Source organism: Pocillopora verrucosa, chromosome 2, assembly GCF_036669915.1.
Source record: "Pocillopora verrucosa isolate sample1 chromosome 2, ASM3666991v2, whole genome shotgun sequence".
NCBI lineage: Eukaryota > Metazoa > Cnidaria > Anthozoa > Scleractinia > Pocilloporidae > Pocillopora > Pocillopora verrucosa.
Genome location: NC_089313.1, coordinates 14,358,582 through 14,378,049, shown reverse-complemented (window position 1 = coordinate 14,378,049; position 19,468 = coordinate 14,358,582). Strand labels below are relative to the sequence as shown.

Sequence of the window (19,468 nt, the reverse complement as noted above, 5' to 3'; positions counted from 1 at the left end):
CCAATCATATCGCTCAACCAAAACGAGGCTTTATGTGACCTCAAGTTCAAAACATGGCGGTCACTACTGCGTTGCAAATGATAAATGTTATAACATTCTTCTTAAGTGCAGTTTATTAGTGCAGCGGGTTCTGCTTGCAAGCTCTCCTCACGAGCCATTTTGGATCAAGGATCAAGAGATATGCTGAGGTAAGCGGTCAATTTTGCATGTAAACACGGGTCTAAAGCAACTGGAGCTATTATGATCGAGGTGCTCATTGTTTCCGTACCTTTTTTTAAAAAACCTGGCTACCTTAGTAAAGGACTTGAAGAATACTGCAGCAGAAGGACATAATTATTACAACCTGAATGTTTTAAGGAAGCCTGAGCTTGACAAGTCGGCATGGGTTTGAATTACATCCTCCTGCTTCATATCTCCCAACCATACTGCCTCTTGGGGGAAGGGGTGGGGAAGAGATATGGGAGGAGTGGGGGGGGGGGAAGCAGGAGGGAAGAGGAGGAAGTGTGTTTCTTTATTTGTTTTTGTACTACCAGTATATGGGTTGCCAATGTGTCAACTGATTAACTATCAAAGCTGTGGCCAACATAATTCAGGGAAAGGGTGAAAGCATGTATTTAGCTGAAATCTTCTAAAGAATTACTTCACTCCTACTCTTGACATAAGTGACAAATACAGTGGCTGTCAGGATTGATCAAACAAAGATCTTAGAAAGAATTGCTTTTTCATGTGAACATTACCATACAAGAAAAATCCCTGATCACAGTTAGATCATCAGCTCAAGCTTAGAAACTTTGTGGGGAACAAAGTTAATCTGATTAGCCTTTGGAAGATGATATAACTCAGTAGTTCTCTTAACTGTAAAAAAAAATTTGACCAAACTGTGTCTTTTGGAGCCACCACATATATACTGGGTATATAAGAGTAGATGAACGATCAAAAAACCTTTTTCAATTCCAAGGACACTCAAAGGATAAACATGGTCGGACTATGTTCTGAAAAATTGCTTGTTTCGTTTTTCAATTTAAATTGTTATTAAAGCCATTGGATTAAAATTCTGCTCATTAACTCTTGTGGTTGAAAGTTCTTGATGTGAGATAGTTATAGGATGACATCTGTTACCTCTTGAGGGGCTAGTGATAATTTATTTTAACATTCTTTAGTCCTAAAATTTGGTATGCAACAGAGCATGGAAAGGTATGGCTGAAATAACCTCAGTATGTGGTATTATCAGTGAAAAGAAATTACTGCGAGATTCAGTGATGTAAGCAGGGTATTCTTCCAGAACCTTGCTCATGGCTCTTTTCTCTTCAGTTTGTGATAAAGTTGCTTCATCATGATGACATTTTGAGTCACCCATATTGTACTGAGAAAACACAGAATAAAAATTTGAAATAATATTTTCTGGGAGGAGATAAACATTAATGATACAGGCAACGATGCAACAAAAAGTATCAAAGATGTTACAGGATGGAGAAGGGTCACTCACATTACAATTTAGATTGTTTTTAAAAATTTAGGCAAAATTTTCCAAGTTTACAAACAGTTGATTAACTTCTTCTAAGGTTTGTCAAAATGTGAAACACTCTCTTTTTGAAGTGTTCACTCATTTACCATAAATAGATTGGTGTCTTCAAAATAGAACTATCATTTGTCATTGAGACAGTGCTTCAGACAAAAATATCTCTTGAATCTATTCTTAGAGTTGATACTTACACAAATGTTGAAAAAACAAATCAAGTAAATGAGTGTGTGGGTATGTGTCTGTACTTGTAACTGAAGTTGACGGAATTACACTCTCTCCACTTTTCCTTGTCTTTTTTTGATGAGGCTCCCAATCATATATATTTTCAGTGTAAAACTGAATTCTTTGAATTTTATTCATTTTTAAAGTTGTGGCATTCATTGTAATTGTATAATGACTCTTCCTGTTCTTTTTTTGGCCTATTAACTATTTGGATTTGATCCATTTTTTGAGTAATCGTTCTTAATGAGCCTGTGAAATAACTTGCGCTCAGGGTGATCTATTGTTGGCTTTTGAGTGAAAACGCGTGTGAATTGGTCACGGAGAAACAGCCGTGTAAGAATTGGGGCGAGTCTGCGCAGACTTGTCAGTGATCTTCTTTAGACCAGTTGGAAAATGATCTTAAAGCGTGTGTTTTCGTGATTGATCAATATTGTCTTGTCGCTAATAACTACGAACGTTGAAGTTTTAATGATTGCAGACCTATATAGCAACTCAGACGTTTGAAATGAAGTGTAACAGAGCGTGGAAGGGACCAATATTAGTGCGAGATGGATATTAGTGCTTCTCTTTTCGTGGTTACGAAATGTTCAATCAATCAAAATACTTAGCATTAATATGTTTTTCTTTCAATTCACTTTACTTATCGTGTTCAACTCTCGCGTACCATCTGTGCTTTTTCTTAAAGCACTCGGCCACGAAAAAATAACTTAAAAGAACTTTCCAAATGCCTTAAAGCGATCGTTTATCCAAATTGATAAAAGGGTTATGACTGAATTTTTTTGTGTTTGTGTGTGTGCAATATTTCATGCGATTCGCTTTCCGTGCAGCGATTGGCAAAAGAAAAATCCAATTAGCAGCTCTTTGCAAAGTCAATACTTGAGATGAAGCTAGTTCACACAAGTTAGTTTGTTTAGAATCACTTAAGGCCCCTTAAGTGCCTTTCTCGCGTTAGTGTTATATTATACATAGTATATACTTCTCCCATCTGAGAAGTGGCTGTTAATTTCAAGTGGGTGTTGAAATGTTTCCATTTGGTTTTGATAATTTTGCGGTTGTGCAAGAGTTGTTATCATCTTGTAACGGTCTCCAAGGTAATGCACGCAATTTCTTGCACAGACCGCACGAGATCGTGCATTTTCCCAGGCTTCGAGTCGTTCACGTTTTTTCTGTTACTTCGAGAGAGGACGATAACCCCACGGCGTTGTTGCCGAGGGTCACTTGTCAAAGTGGTCTGAGAATATAATTCACTTTAATCTTCTGGTCAGAAAATTCCCCTTTTCACACAGGAATACCACAACCGACTCTTTCAGAAAACTGTTTATTATTAAAAAATGCCTCGAGGCTGCTATTCGAAAGAAATTATGTCCCTTGAAATGCGCGCATTATTTTTCTGGAAAGACAGTCTGATATTCCCTTTAAAGGTCATATTGAAAGCATAATGTAAATTGAATTTCTAGATAGATCCTCCTTGGAATTGATGCTTTGTGTGGGCACAATATTTTTCTGGAAAGGTGGCCAAACATTTCCTTTAAAGGACATAGTCGGGGTATATGGTGAAATATATGATTAACTACATTTGAATTTTTTAGATAGACTCGCTTTGAAATTGATGCATTATGTTATCGGATAATAACTTATCGCTGAAAAATATTATGCCAGGCATAGCGTTTTGAATACTTGATTTTGGAAGGGAGTATAAGTAGTTAGGCAGTTTCATTCCTTTATTTTTCGATTATATCTCCGATTTTTTTTTTTTGGTTTGCGATGTCTGCATTTCGTAGTTTATTTTTTTTTTTTGTATAAGCAGGTTCTGATTCGTTCTACGTGGTTTTGCTAATGAGCTAAAAGTGGAAGTAGAATTTTATGCAAATATATCCCACTCATGAGGAACTTTCTCTTATTTCAAAACACTCAACGGGAAAAAAGGCTAATTACGTGTTTTTTTTTTCTTTCTTCTTTTGAAAAAGAAAATAATTTGGTGCGAATTTAGGATGATTTAAGGATGGGAAATCAATTGGCATGCTTATTACTAACGGCAGCTGTTATACTACGAAAGTCTGGTAGTGTCGGGGTGCCATTATACGCATGCGCCCGTCATTTATGGAATAACCAGTGATGTAAACTAATCAGACTCGAGAAATTAAAGGTACATAAAGCAAAACTGATAATATTCTGAATAGGTAATTTTTCCAAACGAATGAGAGAGGAAGGAGTGTAACAGCTGCATAGACAGCTTATGAGACCGATAACAGCTATCTACATATCGGAAAAAAAAAAAACAATGGGGGTTAGTGGCACTTTAAGAAATACACTTGGTCTTGACGGAACTGAAATCTGGTCCTGGGCATGAGTTTTATATTATTTTTTAACCATTTAGCCCTTAGGAGTGACAAGCATCTAATTTCTCCTTAAAATATCTCCCCAAAATCACAGGTTAAGGTTACGAGAATAAAGGCCGGGAATGATCACCAACTCGAGAAGCTTTTGATTGTGAAACAAATTCTCCTTTTCAGTACATTAGGAAAATATCTAAAGGACAAACTTCTTCCTTTCATATTTTCATTCCGATCTCGTTTGTTTGAAGGGTGGATGACGCTATCCATTAGATAAATCTCTATCTGTGGGACTGCGCCATACGTCACGTTTGTTAACAACTATGCGACTTATTGGCTAGAGAGCGGTTTATCCGCTGGATAGCGAAACCCGCCCTTTGAGTAACTGGACCCTGTTGGTCCCAGTCGTTGCTGGTAAACAGTTATCAGTTTGTCATCGAGAGCCTATCTTTCGTGTTGGGTTTTAAAGCTCTTGATGAAAACCTTCAGAATGACTCACAAAAGATTTAGGCTAAAACATGATTTCATCTGGTGTTGACGGTTATTATATCATTATTTACACTAAGGTTTTTCTCGAAAATTCATAACGAAAATTGTAAACAAGAGTTTCAAAATAGGCAAATTGGAGACTGCAGACTAGAACACTTTCAAGCATGTATTTTTTAGGAGTATTTGATATTGTGTTATATACAGCATTGAAGTAAAAATACGACAACGAATCTGCAATTTCAAATATGATATTAACGTTGAATCGAGGATTGTTACATTTTTTATTTTCACTTCCTTTTTGTGGTCTGCTGTTGTTATCTTAAAGTTTATTTTTCCCTCGGTTAGAGGTCAATTTAAGCAAACAGACGGGTTTTTTTTGTTTTGTCTTTTTTTCAGGTGGGTTTCCTCACATTGAGCATGGTACAAACGTAACAAATCACGTGGGGGAGGACTGATTTTGATTGGTTAGTAGAGTTGACCACTTGGGCTGGTGGTGATGTTGATTGATCGGTAAGAATCGGAAAACACTGTGAATTCAAATTCGCGTAAATTTTGATAAGGACAGGAGTTTTATCTCGACGTTAGTGGTACCCTTTAATTCCAATGAGTGACCAAGACAGACTTTCTGCTCACAATATCAAAACGATACTATACTGACAAGTGGTGGGAATAAAGGAAAATAGCAAATCCAATATCAAATTCTCCAAACAAACATCTTCAGAATTGTATGAAAGACAGTAAGGGGAATTACCAATGAGATCTTAGGAATAAAAAGGTTAGAACAGTTATAAGGGATGTTTTTGTCACTTTGCGCATTTCTCCCCAGTTGTTCGAAGGCCGATTTGCGCTAACCCAGAGTTAAATTTTTAATCCAGATTTCTTTGTTCTAAAGCCTTTTTAGGGAAGCGTTTCCCTATTTTTTTTAGAACGTCCAATGATCAAATTGCAAGCAAAAAGATTTGAACTGAATATTTTTTTAAAGCTTTCACACCTGAAATCAAATTCCACACTAACCCTGGGTGATCTTAACCCAGCTTTGAACAACCTGGGCCATAGGAGTTTACCGTTTAGACAGAATGGTCTATATCTTGATATTTTACGGATAGAAAAGCTTAGACAGTATAATCTTCATCAGTCAGGTATCCAATCCGAAACAATTATTTGATATTTGGCCCTTGTTTAGAGTCTCGAACGATTTTAATATTCTGTTTAACAGTAAATCCCAAGGTTAGATTACACATCTCTCTGCGGGAGACTACAAAGTCCACCATCTTCTGTTCAATGAGCCACTAACCACACGCAAACCTAGTAGTTTGTTTAGTCTCCGTGAGAACCTCTTCGATATTAACACCCATTAAGCATGTGGCTGTTTAATTTTTTTTGATAAAAAAAAGCCGCTGAAAACCCTATTGAATTCAAAAGCCTTGCGCAAGCCGAGACCACATAGCAACCGCACGCATCACGCATCACGTGCTCGAATCCAAATAACAAGAACTCAATTCTGGGAAACAAGCGACACGCTTCACCACTGAATCGTTAGTTACGCGAACGGTTAACTGTCGTTGCACAGTTTAATTTGAGATCAAATTCTTGCAGTTGTTTGTGAACAATACGCCGCGTGCTCTCAAAACGCATCCCTTTTTGTTTAGTCTGTAGCACAGCTGCTGTTGCAGACTCTTCAATGAAAATGTGCGAGATTTCACACATGCGTGGAAGGGACTTGCGCCTAATTTAGCCGGTGCGAGTTCGGCAATGAAATTCGATTTCACTCATTCATAGAGGCAAAGGGAAAGTTCTGTCGTGATATTTGATGGAAGGAAACTAAGAGAGTAAACTTATGCTCCTCTTGAGAGGAATATTTAGTTACGCTGAGTCAAGTTCTGCTGAGTTGCTCAGCATGAAAATACAATTTGGCAAAATGTTAATCCTTCCAGAGAGGCCGTATTGAAAAACCGCCTCTGTCATTTTGTTAAGACAGACTAATACACTACCACCCGCTTGAAACTTTCTTGTGTTTATAAGAAATCTGCCAAAATTTTAATGCTTTTTTTTCATGACTTAACAACAACAAAACTAAAAAAATTAAGGCGGTATTAAATGGCCAGTTTTTTCTTAATTTTCGATGCGATCAAAATCTAAACATTCGCTTAGTTTCTTGTTGTTACTTAGTAACCTGCACGGCGTTTCTTTTCTTTCTTTTTTTTCGCCTTTTTCTCCTTTTCGTATTCTTTTGTTTCATCATGCCATCTGTTGCTCCTAGTTTCGGGTTGATGATAAAGGGGGTTACCAGTGTGCTTATGTCTAAGTTCACCCGCTTCGCTGGTGCGGTTTCATCTAATCGCTTCGCCAACTTCTGACTCCACCTGTCGCGCGATTGTAAATAAACTCATTTAAAGTTTTTAATAACAAAAATTCCCTCCCAAAGAGAGCATTGTTTAAGCTTGATTCGAGAAGCTAATAATTTCACCTACAGCGGATGTTAAAATCTTTGACAAAACGCCTGAATTGAAAAAGCGATTTGAGGTCTGGTTTTCTCTCGATTTCGTTCGATTATTATGCTCTCGTGAAATCAGTCATTCGTTTTTGACAGCTCTGCTCCAAGTTTGAATCAATTTGCATTCACCAAACGCTTTTATTAAAATAATCTCCCATTCAATTCTCCTCTTCCGAAAACAAATTCAGTAATTTCAACTCAAAGCTGTCAATTTACATTCTCGCTTTCCTTTCACCTCTGAAAGCCTACTTCGTAACATAATGTCTTACAATTATTTGAAGATGCATCCGTCGTTACACTTCGATCACACATAATTTCATGGTCGATTTTATCTCGCAAGAAGAAATGATCGTGGAAAGTTATCTGTGCTAAATCTCTTTCTGGCGTAGTATTGCTGTGGGCAACCAGTCTACATGACTGAAAATTCCAGCTTTATCAAGTTTCACACTTCCTCTAAGCAACGTTTTAATTAGATCGGCTTCTACTGTTACCTAGCGACAGCGTGGCTCGGCGCGGCAACAAAAGAGATTTCGGAACTCCATTAATCAGTAAGCTGACACTCAATTATTTACTTTGCCTATTTTTAAAAAGTCTTTTCCAAACAACGGATGAGAACATTGACCTATCCGTTTGTTCAGAAGTGATGCCTCTGGTAACTTGGATGAACAACTGGTTGCCGGAATCGTCAGTTTTATGCGGAAACGTCGAGGTTATTTTGCGCCAATCGTTATTAAACTCGGGATTTTAGAGCGATCATTGCAATAAAACAGGGTCTAATGTTTGATTGGACAAGGTTTTTCAATTTGTCAGCTGTCTGCACGTTTTTTGCATAAGTAATTGGTTCGTCGTTTTACCCTTAACCTGCAAACCCAGCGGGATTTTTATTCGGTTTGAATGGTTCCCTGGTGTTGCGATTTATTGCTCGTGTGTTTGATTAAGTAAAACGGACAGAGGCGTTTGGTGGGGTTAAGAACGGTCGCAAGTTTTGTAACGATACTCCGCAAATGTAATAAATACGAGGCGTTTTGGGTCAGGTAGTCAGGTTGTTTAATGAGCTCTGCACCGACTGCAAAGAGAAGCTCCTATTACGCACAGTTGGCTCGTCTTTTTACGCTTTAGTGATTGCGCTCTCGAAAGCAATCGATCGTGCGCTCAGCGTACTGAGACTCGACCATTTGTGGATCATTTTTAGGTTGATGTATGTCTTCAGACGGTCCAGGGATCTTGTTTTATTCTGTTCTGTGGCTACACTTTTGAACAGCTCGCGCTCTGGCACGCGTCGCCTATTAAGAAAATTGATTGTATTGTCTCTTTGACCAATCAGTGCTCTCATCGAACGCACGATCAATACGTGCCACGCCTCCAACAGGTGACTTAACAATAAAGTTGGCGCTCAACTTGCTGGGCTCTTGTACCGTGGTTGCATAAGGCATTATTGATTCTAATGGACAACTACAGCTGGTCAACTACAAAGACTTTTTTGTGCAGCAAATGCAAATTTGCCTTCTTCTTTGTTGAAATGAGGTTTAGCATTCGGTAGTTGGAAATTAAATGGGTAAAGCGGTCGTCGGCAGATTGAGAGCGCGCACATCGTTTATGAGATTTGCGCGCTTCGGTTTCTCGTGAGTCATGTTTTGCTCTACATCAGCACCTTTTTTCCAATATTCAATAAGCTTTGCTATATGTTTCTGCAGAAAGATGTCGCCATAAGAACGTGGCCCTAACAAAAGTGTCTCCAGGGGGGTATTAAATTAGACGAAAAATAAAATAAAGCTGCGCCGGATCTCGCGAAAGACGCCGAGTTCCAAATTCTCTCGAGATTTCTCTTGGATTTAAGTCTAATGACTCGCGCAAACGGCCTTAGCGTCCTTTGTTCACTACTATCGGTCAATCTGTTCCTAAGAGCTTTAGAATATTTGTGCGATCATTACAAATGCAAAAAAGTAATGCCTACCGATTGGAACAAAGGAGTGGGCTTTTACCTTCCGTGAGAAATAGGATCTTTGCATGCAAGCGAAATATCGCGCTTGAAAACCCAATGGACCATGATACGACCAAAAATCAAACACACTCAAAGTTAATTTGCAAATTGTTGCATTCTTTTATTGAAAATTCAAAGGCTATTTTTGGCTTGGCAGGAACGCCGTTTACGTATAAGAAATATTATTACACAAATGTTTACAATTAATATAACCTCATTTATTTTTATGAAAAAACATATTTTCTATTGAATGTTCTCTCGATTGGAAGGTAAGAAGTCTTGGGTACTCACGTTGCGAGTTCACAATCACATGTCATCTAACTAAAAAAGGTGTGTATTGAAATTCCGGAAAAATAGATAAATTAGGCTGTCCAATAATTTTCAAGTGCAGTTAGTGCAATCTGCTGTTTTGAAGGCACACCTGATGATCGCAAAGCTTTTCGCTCAACCTTTCTTTGCTGAAATCTGTTTCAGCTTTGATTTGTTGCAGCTTGGCAACGATCTCTGAGGCTGTAGGTCTAAATTTCGCCTCTGCCTGCCAACATTGTCTGATTAAATTTACATATTGTCCATCTCCTGTAATTTCGTCGTTCAATTCGGGTCGCAGCTGATAGGCGACAACTCCAAAAATAATAACATGTTGATTCTCGTTTCCATACGGTTGTTCTCTTTTCAGCATTTGCCACAAGCATATTCCGTACGAATAAACGTCCGCTTTCGTTGTCGGGCTTTCGCCTTTTAGAAGTTCCGGTGCCCTGTAAGCATATGTTCCAGTCAAGTTCGATTTTGTCGGGCTGGCTGGCTTATTGTTTTCCTCAACGGCGCGGCAGCACCCAAAATCAGCCAGTTTGCATTGATCTTCGGCGGTGACGAGCACATTTCCCGGTTTTAAGTCTAGATGTGCTAGCCCTTGCTGGTGGGCAAATTGTAAAGCAGTTGCAATATTTAAGGAGAATTTTCTGCGTCGATTAGCATCCAACTCCTCAAATGGATCGTTTATGACGCTTTGCAAGTTTCTCTCGCCGGCAAACTCCATTATTATGCAACGAGTCTCCATTATGGTCAATACTGCGAGCGTTCGCACAATGTTCGGATGTCTGAAATGTAGAATGGAGCTTTCAGCCTCGAAACTTTCCAGTGCGGCCCTCTCATTCTTTGTTCCCTGATGAAGCTTTTTTATAGCTATTCGCTCCCCACAATATGTCGCCTCGTAAACGGATCCAAAGCCACCGCTGCCCAAGAGTCTTCCGATCTTAAGCTCGGATGGCTCAAAATTTCCACTGTGTATGGTATGATGAACCATTTCTCGTCTTCGAAGCCTGTTGCAGCACTCACACAACGTTCTCTCAACTTCATGCAGCACCATGACTCGAAAGTGAAATGAAAACAACCGTCTGCAAACTAGCAAGTGTGACTTTCTTAGCGTTACCTTTCGCCGATTGACAATTTCTGCCCTTTTGATATCTACTGGAGGTTGATTTTGGCCAAAGCTGGCGAAGTTTCTCAATATGTACTCCCTTTGTTGTGCTCCCGTGCGCGAGCCGGATACGTACTGAAACAAATGCTTTTCTAAGGACTACTAATAAGCCACGCGCAAAGCTTTTCTCAGGTGTGAATTTTAGGATTGAAATGAACTTCAGCCAATCACAGCGTGCGAAGCAACCAAGCATAACCAATGAGCAGTAGTCTTGCCTGTTACCCCACGAGGTTCATTTATTGAGCACAAACTTGAACAGCCGCTCTGAAAAATGTTGAAATTTTCACGAGATTCGCTCCTGTGATTGGAAAAGTGGTTGTTTTCTCTACGGTACAAGTTTGCAGAGGCTGCCTGTTTTTTTTTTGTTATTTTGTCACAATGCACGGTAGCTTTCCTAGGTGTGCGTGGAGCTGCGAAAATTTGCATAGCAATTGATGCGACAGAGCGTAAACGTAGTATTGACACTAATCTCTTAGCGAAGCGAAATGCGGCGTCGACTCACGAAAGTCACCACCAGCATAAGTTGAGCAACCTACCGCCTTACTTTCTGTTTTTAGGCCGATTTTAATTCCTGATAATTTTATTTTGGCGTCTAAGCTGGTGATCGACTATATTATTATTATTATTACTACTACTTTTTGCCATAGGTGAGCTTTTTCCACTGAGGTTAACCTTGCATGACAACCTATTTTGCATTTCAACCGCAGATGGATGTTAATTGTTGAATGGAGATGACTCGAGCCTTTGCTCGCGTGGCAACCATTAAAGAATGCGATTTTATTGGCTGAGATTGTTCTCCATTCAAGCTATCGGCTTCTGATTGACATGAAATCGTTGTAAATGACAATTTGCCGGCTTCATTTACAGTTGTGATACATGCACTCTTTCTCGAAACACCTCTTGGGACTTAAAATTAGCTCAGAAGTCACAACGCTTTTCAGTAACACTGTACCGAGAATTTGTCGATTTTTTCCCTTAAAGCAACAGGTTTCCTGCCGCTTTTTATGTTTTTTTTTTCATGGAGGAACGGAGTCGTGTATTTCATTCTTGCATTTCGTGCCCCTTATTTCCCGGAAAGGAAGATTACAGTTTGATAAGTCGTGCGTGTTGAAACTACACTTCCCTAGTACCTCCCAAATTCGAAGTTCTCACGCAAGTTTCACTTGAATTCATGCACGCTAACAACCTCTTCAAGTGCTAAGTTGACTTTTTTTTTTGCGTGACACAGACGTTATCTATTTTTGGCAGATGTCTTTTTCGTCTTTGGGTCTAATATTTGCACGTCCTGTATCAGTTATTTTGGACCAAGGGGTCGTGAGACCATTTTCGATATTGCCCAAGCGGACTGATTTTCATTTATTTCAATTTCAGTTTTATGCTCTCAGGTCGAAATCGAAAGTTGAGCAGTGCTCCAGTTTCAATGTTTATTTCATTTTTTTTTGGATTCCTGCAGGGATCAGCTGCTTCTCAGTTATTCACGTGTTGTCGTTGTTAGCCATTGCGAACAGGCCAAATTTCCACATGACTGATGAACAGAAACCAAAAACTAGAATGAACTTAATTTTAGTTCTGGTATTGTATTGAATAGCGTGTTTTATAATTTTTTTTTTAGAATGCCATGGGAAACAATTCCATAAAGTTTCAACTATGACCTTTTGTAAATTATCAGATTTTTCGAATTTCTTACAGTCTTATCGAACGCTAATTTCTTAATGGGTTGAACGCATTTTCGTGGCTAATTTGATGTTAAGTGTTCCAATTAGCTTTCCAGATCTTTCCTTGCCCGAACCACACTTTCTTGATACCTGTATGTCACGAAAAGTTCCTGTTAGCTCGTTGACAAAAAATTTTAAAAAAATTGGGCGAGCTATTGAATTTCTTCAGCTTTGCTGAAAGAGAAAACGTGACCTGATTTGACAGGTGAAAGTGTATAATTCCACGTGTAATTAAAGAGCCTCTGAGGCAGGTCTGGTGTAGTGTAGGACATGCATCGTTGTGAAAAGTGATCTTCAGAATAATTCTAGTCCAGTCAATACAATCTCTTATTTTTCATCAATGGATTTTGTTTATTTTGTACTATTTAGTGACCCGGGCTTTAACAATCCTCTTCGATAGCCAAGAAGGAAATTAAACGCTCCTATTATGGGAAATTATTACATGTGGTGAAAAGGATACGTAGCTTTCTTTGGAAGTAAACTTGTCAGACTTCAAAACCTCCTTACAGTAGTCAGTAGAGGGCTGGGAACCAGCATATTCTAAACCTCTCCAAACCCCTGTGATTTTATCTCTAACAATGCCGAAAACTATGGGGTGTAAAACCGAGCTGTCTATTTTTAAAACGGAAATATGACAGCTAGACTCTTAGTCCTCCTTTCGACAACGTCTGTGGTCTCTCACGCCCGTTTGACTGCGACTTTAAAAAAAATTAAAAAAGAAAACCTCGATAGTAGACAGCGAATTGTCGGCTGACGCACTGTGAAACAAAATCTGTCAACTCACCTAAGAATGAAACTCTTTTTCTAAAAAAAAAAATCTTTGGTTTCTTTAAACCTCATGTATGTTGACAGTGTTATCTAATGGCATTAGCATCTTTTATAAACAACGAACAAGTTCTACCGATCAAAAATAGTAATGATAAGGATAATAATAATAATAATAATAATAATAATAATAATAGTAATAATTATGATAAAATTTTTTTTGAAGATAGTAATGATCTTTATTCACAACTCAGTCAGAATATTTACAGATGTATATAGAACGAAAACAAATAGTGCTTTACGTACAAAAATGAATACTAACTCTGGAGAAATTGCATAACCAAGGCAAAATAAGCGTTCACTGGTGAAATTATCAACATAAAAAGCAACTGTTTAGAATTCAATCTTTCAAATACTTGTGAACGATAAATAGTCTAAAAGTCAATAATTATGTTGATGATGATAATAATAATAATGATAATGTTAGTAATAATATTAATAATAATAATAATAATAATAATAATAATTATAAATAATAATAATAATGATAATTATATTTATAAGGCGTGTTATATCACACCCCTTCATTCCCACGCCGGATCCGGCTTTCCCCAGTCCCTAAAGAGGCTCTGGTAAAATTTTAACTACGGTAATCTTAGTACATGTACTGTGCTCTTTATCGTTCGTTCTTTGAATACTCATTGGCTTGTGGTGTTGTTAACCTTTGCCCCGATTGGCCGTTATTGTTCAACTCTCTCGACATTCAGTTGAAAAACTGCTCTACTGGAAACTAGACTGAAAGAGCTAAGCTAAGCTGAAGGTATTTAGAAGTTGGCAGAAGCTCGAATCGTTTATGTTACCTTTCTTCACTTCCAGATTACAGAACAGCCCGCTTTTCTGAAAGGATGACATCAGCTAGGGAACGATGTAAGAATTGTGTTTAGTGTAGATTGAATGCTTTAGACCCGACGACTGGGTCGCTGGCTGTCTGTTGCGGAGTATCCCTCGTTTGGAAAAGGGTTGTCGTTGATTGTGAGAATATCGAAGGCGTAAATCAGAACTGTAATAACGTGATTATACTTTAAACACGCTTTAGCTCTTTTTAACCCTTTAACTCCCGTGAGTGATCGAGACAGAATTTCTCCTTACTGTATCTAAACAATATCATGCAGACAAGTGATGAGAATAAAGGAAAATATCAATCATGGGATTACTAATTGATCCGATACCAAATTCTCCAAACTAACATAATGAGAATCATTTGGCAGACAGTAAGGAGAATTACTAATGAGATCTTGGGAGTTAAAGGGTTAACTTTTGAACTCCTAAGATCTGATTGTTAATTCTCCCCTCGCTGCGACACATTTCCAATATAAATTAGTCACGAGAATTTTGTGTTGGATTAATATAACAACTTATAACTAATGAATTTGAATCTTCTCATATTCCACTGGCTGGATAACATGTGAATTTTGAGGACAATCTCTCAGCCAAAGACATTATCAGCCGCCTTACCTGCAAGCCGAAAAGGGGTTTATTTACTTGTTTTTATAACCCCCCCATTAATAAGGAAGTGAGCTTTGGTTTTTCCTATGTCAACCGATAATGTGCATGGTCAGTAAACTTTGCGCTGAATGAACAGCATTTGAGATGAGCCTTTTAATGCCACTGACACTGGACTCTTCCAAACGAGTTCGTTGTGCTTCGATGTAAAGTAAGAAGGAATAAAAAGTGAAACTGTCGAGCTGTTTTTTTTTTTTCGGTAGGCTCTTTTCGACAAAAATAATTGGAGGACAAACATCGATGCATACTGATGTTATTTAGTAAATAAACCCGTTTAGGTGGCAGCCATGTTGGCCGATAATGTCCACGGCTGAGACATTGTCTGAAAAATAATAAGACATTTGACCGAGAAGCGAACTTCGACAGCAAATGAGAGCTTTTGAATCTCGTGAAAATTAGAAGTGTGTTATTATGCGTAAGAACTGTGCGATGGTTTTGCACCACGTGACGTAAAGCAGCCAATAGAATCGCGCTAAAATTAATTGGTTAGTTGTAACGTGATATACCAGTTTTCCAGAGTCCTTCTTTTTAACCCTTTACACGCTAATATCAGTATCCATATTCTCCATACTACTCTCTATGCATTTACTTAAGTACTGACGAAGAGAATTCGTTTAGCAATCAAAGCTTCTCAGGTTGGAGGTCATCTCCTTTATTCTCATTACCTGAATGAATGATTCAGCAGAAATACTGTAAGGAGAAATTATATGTTGGTTCAGGAAACTCCCAGTGAGGAGCTTGGCTCGCAAGTCGACACTTGCTGTGCTTGTTGACACCATTTTTTTTCCTTTTTTGTTTAAAAAAGCTATTTTACCTTTTGTCTCGATATAGGCGGCATTTTCCAATTTCTGTTCTACCTATGAAATAAGGACATTCATCAGGGTCACTGAATTTAAATTCAAACAGCACAAATCAGAGCAACCCTGACTTATTCTGTTTTTTTTTTCCTCAGTTTTTCGCCAGAAAGTCCTAACCAAGTTGTTCCCTTCAGAAGTAGAGTCAGATTCCAGTGATGATGATAATGATGATGACGCTGGCGTGGAAACGAATTCACAATTCATCGTCAGAACATTAGATAAAGACTCGCAAGAAAGATCCGCTGAAAGAGAGAAACGAAAGTTGAGTGTGGCTGAAGGTAGCGTTTGACATGTGGGATCAGCAACTCGTCTTTGTTGTAGCTTTGTCCGAGTCGATGTTTTTCTCCGTATCTGACTGGATTGTATAATAAGATCATCGTCTTCGTTGTTACTGTCGTTGTTTGTTTTGTTTTTATGAAGAATTTTTTAAGGAATCAGGTCAGAAACTCAGGTTATGTTGTAGCGGGGAGTGAGTAGGCCTTCATTGCTTATTAGCGCTGCAGGACGCGCGTTTCTCCGCCCTTGGGATGATTTGCGACGAATTATAGCCTACCTGTAGCCGTGCCCTCCCCTCGTAGGCTAGACGAATTGGGGAAAAGTTTGCCGGGGGTCTGGCACCTCATTATTAGTTCCAGAACACTTGCAGATCTCTTCCCAGCTTTTGTTGCTCAAGGCCGCGTACTTTTCCGCGGGTGAGGAAACACTCGTACCGAACCGCTAGTAACGAGGGTCTGCTTGCGCTTGCAAGATAGGATAATATAGAATTTTTCAATCGGACTAACGACCTTTGGTATAAACTATACTGGCTGGTTGATGAGATATTTGTAATTAATAATTGTGTCTTTTCTCATTAGATATAAATTTTCCTCGACCGCACAAAGTCTCCTTACGAGATGAACAAGCCACGCCGTTTTCCCCTTCAAGACTAATAGGTGTTGAAAATCCCGTGCCTTTTTTGCCAAGTGAGAAGGATTATAGATTAAAAAGGATGTATTTTACCTCACGCCCTCTGTTGTCCAGGTTAAGGCCCTTTTGAAAGAGAACCTTATGTTAGACCAAGAATAAACCCTTTGCCAAAACAGCAACCGATACCAATAATTTGTCTTTAGAAAGTGATTCTCACGGGAAAGCAGTAAATGCTGTACATTTCGAGCCAGCGAACTCGGTAATGTTTCTTCAATCCCAGTAAGTGAAATAGAGCTCATTTCGGTTAATTGTTCTAAGGTCATTACCAAAGCACTAGCCTGAACAGTCAGTCTAGTCCCAGTCCCTATGAATTTTATAGGGAGCCACACGCAATGAAAATATAAGGTCAAAATAAGCAAACTGCTGAATGTCTGGGGAAACCTCTATTCACAAAATTGCATTTGGTTGTAGTTTTGTATCTGACTTATCAAAAAGTGTTGCGTGATTTTTTTTTCATGCCAATTACACAACTTCAGTAGAAGATGTTTTATTTTCATTTGCAGAGAGTCTCAGCGCAGTATCCAAGAAAAGAGGGGAACCGAAGGATGAAAAATGCAGAGAGCATACAGCGAGTGGCACTGGGTCAGATCTTTCAAAATCATCAGAGCAGGCGTCTAAACTGTCCAAGAATCAGAAGAGGAAACTGAAGAAAAAGCGTCACAAAGAACGAATTCGTTCCAGTGGGTAAGTGCGTTGAAAAAGAGCTTCGGTTTTCCCTATGTCAACAGATAATGTGTACGGTCAGTAAACTTTGCGCTGAAAATAATTTTTAATATTTTTTCCCCTCCAATTGTGTTTTAGAGTCGAAAAAACAGCTCCAGCTCCCAAAGAATTCACATACGATACCGCGTAATCCAGGTTTACCGACAAATGGAGTAGATCAAACTTGCACATGTGACTGAGTGCAGTATACTTTCGCACGAGACCATGTGCAGGATACTTTCGCACGTAACTATGCAGGTGGCGTGTACTTACTCCCACGACGAAGTGACATGTTTTATTTCATGTGATTTTTCAAAGTCGGTGTCATTGGTTTGGAACTGATCTTGGATCATACCCATTAACGACCAACTCACGACATCGTGTCCTTATGGCGCCCGAACTTTCAAGCGAGTGAATCTCGACGAATAAGTACTCCTCAGCCACAACTACCTTTCTCTGTCCACGCACATTTTTCGGATATCCACAAGTTTTTTAAAATCCAAACTGCTCAACTGTTCGTTACCAGGGTATGAAGGGGCACACATGTGACCCAAATAGGACACACAAGTGGTAATTATCTCACGCATAATTGATGAGTCTGAGAAATTATCTCGAATAGAAACTTTCTACCATAATCAAAATTCTTTTTTCCTTTAAAAATTGCAAAAATTAGCCGCATCATATATCGTTTCGATATCATTTTCTAGTAATAAAATGAAGTATGTTACGGTAATACGCTAAAAAAAGTGTTCATTACTTCCGTTTGACTGACGATGTATACTATAATTTAAAAGGTTAATATATAAACTGACGGTTTTATCTGTATTTATTTATAAATGTTTGACCCTTTTTTGGTAACAATTCTATTTTGAAATTATTGCCGCTGATGAATAAATCTGATTCCTTCTTTTGTTCAGCCATCCATTTCTCCAATCTTTAGTTCATTCGTTTGTTACTTTTTATCAACCAGAAATTTACTTTCCTTTAGTCGAAAATATTATGAAAATGATGTCGAAACGTTGTGTGATTTTGGTAAAACTCAATCCAACACGTATCCGCACGTAAGAAAAATAATTAATGCAAGCCAATGACGTTTTAAAATAATTCCCCGAAAATAAGCCAGATAATTATGCAGTCACGCGATTTTTCGGCTCAAAGCTTCAACGAAAGTAGATTTCATGCTAATTTAGTATTATCAACTGTGTTGATAACGTAATTCAGCCACTGTAAAGAGTTTCAAAGCTGACGTTTCGAGCATTAGCCCTTCGTCAAGGCTCTCTAGATGACCCTGTTGTTCTGTCCCGCAGATGCAGCACCACACTTTTTTAGGAACTTATCCCCCTGGATTCCGTGCATTAGTTCAGTGATAGGTCAGAGATGATGTCAGAATGTCGTGGGAACAAAAAAGGTGGCACCCGAGGCGCAGCGAAGGTCACTAATGTCCTCATCGCATTTTGACATCCTCTGTGATCTATCACTGTAAAGACGCACGACAACACGGAGTCTGTTTGTTTCATATGATAAAACGCAAAATTTTGTTGATGGTGACGTCGTCTTCGTGTCTGTCCTCCGGTAGATCATACTGAAGTAAAACGCGTGTACAATTCAGCTCATCGTATTTTCTTATTTTAAGCTTGGAAATGACATGGTGCCATGATGCTATGGCACAGAAACGTTAATTTTTACTGTTGATTTATGCTGAAGAAATGTAAAATGATTTCCGTGTTTACATAGCCTGATGTAAACACGCGGGAGGTTGGGAGAACACGAGATAAGCGTAGGAAACCACGACGCGAAGCGGAGTGGTTTCCAGCTTATCGAGTGTTCTCTCAACCTCCCAAGTGTTTACATCAGGCTATGTAAACTTGGAAACCATTTTACATTTCTTTTATAAAATAACTAATGAAAGAGGAACGAAAACCGTGTTTACATACGCTTATGTAAAATGGTTTTATGGCCAATCAGAGCGCGCGTACTATTTGAATTATTTTATAATTGCTCGTTCTTCACCAATTATTTCTTTTAATCTAAGTATAGAAAAAAGTCACGCGTTTGTAAATCAACCTCCACTCTCTAGTAAAAAAACAAGAAAATGAAAAGTGAAAAAATTTCATGGTTGTGCCGGCCTTACTCAAACCCGTGATAGAAACTGCCTTAACTAGTCGTGAAGGAGGTTTTCAACGCAAGCAAAGTATGTTAAAATTGTAATAAATACTATGAGTTTTTCCCTGTGAAAACCGCTATTCGATTTATAAACGGCTTGTGTCGGTGCATGTAGATTAAACTATGATTTAAACAAATTTATTGTGCAAGGGGAAACTGTTCTTATAATATTTACTACAACAAAGTACTTTTTCTTTATTATTTCTTTGCGTCAAAATA

The 19,468-nt window shown here is 38.5% G+C and overlaps 2 protein-coding genes across 6 annotated transcripts; one reads left to right on the top strand and one right to left on the bottom strand.

Moving 5' to 3' along the window:
• The first annotated feature begins 50 nt into the window (after positions 1-50).
• On the top strand, positions 51-19,352 carry LOC131790098 (46 kDa FK506-binding nuclear protein). 5 transcript variants are annotated; one of them, XM_066162513.1, is made up of 7 exons: positions 51-188; positions 4,963-5,030; positions 13,875-13,925; positions 15,514-15,696; positions 16,273-16,380; positions 16,888-17,068; positions 17,186-19,352. In XM_066162513.1, exons 3-7 carry the CDS (start codon positions 13,904-13,906, stop codon positions 17,235-17,237), a joined length of 546 nt encoding a protein of 181 aa, XP_066018610.1. In that variant the 5' UTR covers positions 51-188; positions 4,963-5,030; positions 13,875-13,903; the 3' UTR covers positions 17,238-19,352. The 5 variants fall into 5 exon arrangements, with proteins under 5 accessions (XP_066018610.1, XP_066018609.1, XP_058963272.2 ...); XM_066162512.1 differs by having other exon boundaries at positions 4,963-5,076; XM_059107289.2 differs by lacking the exon at positions 4,963-5,030 and having other exon boundaries at positions 16,273-16,350.
• On the bottom strand, positions 9,168-10,617 carry LOC131790087 (serine/threonine-protein kinase mos). The gene has a single exon (XM_059107271.2). The coding sequence runs from the start codon at positions 10,405-10,407 to the stop codon at positions 9,433-9,435; it is 975 nt and encodes a 324-aa protein (XP_058963254.1). The 5' UTR covers positions 10,408-10,617; the 3' UTR covers positions 9,168-9,432.
• Positions 19,353-19,468: the final 116 nt, after the last annotated feature.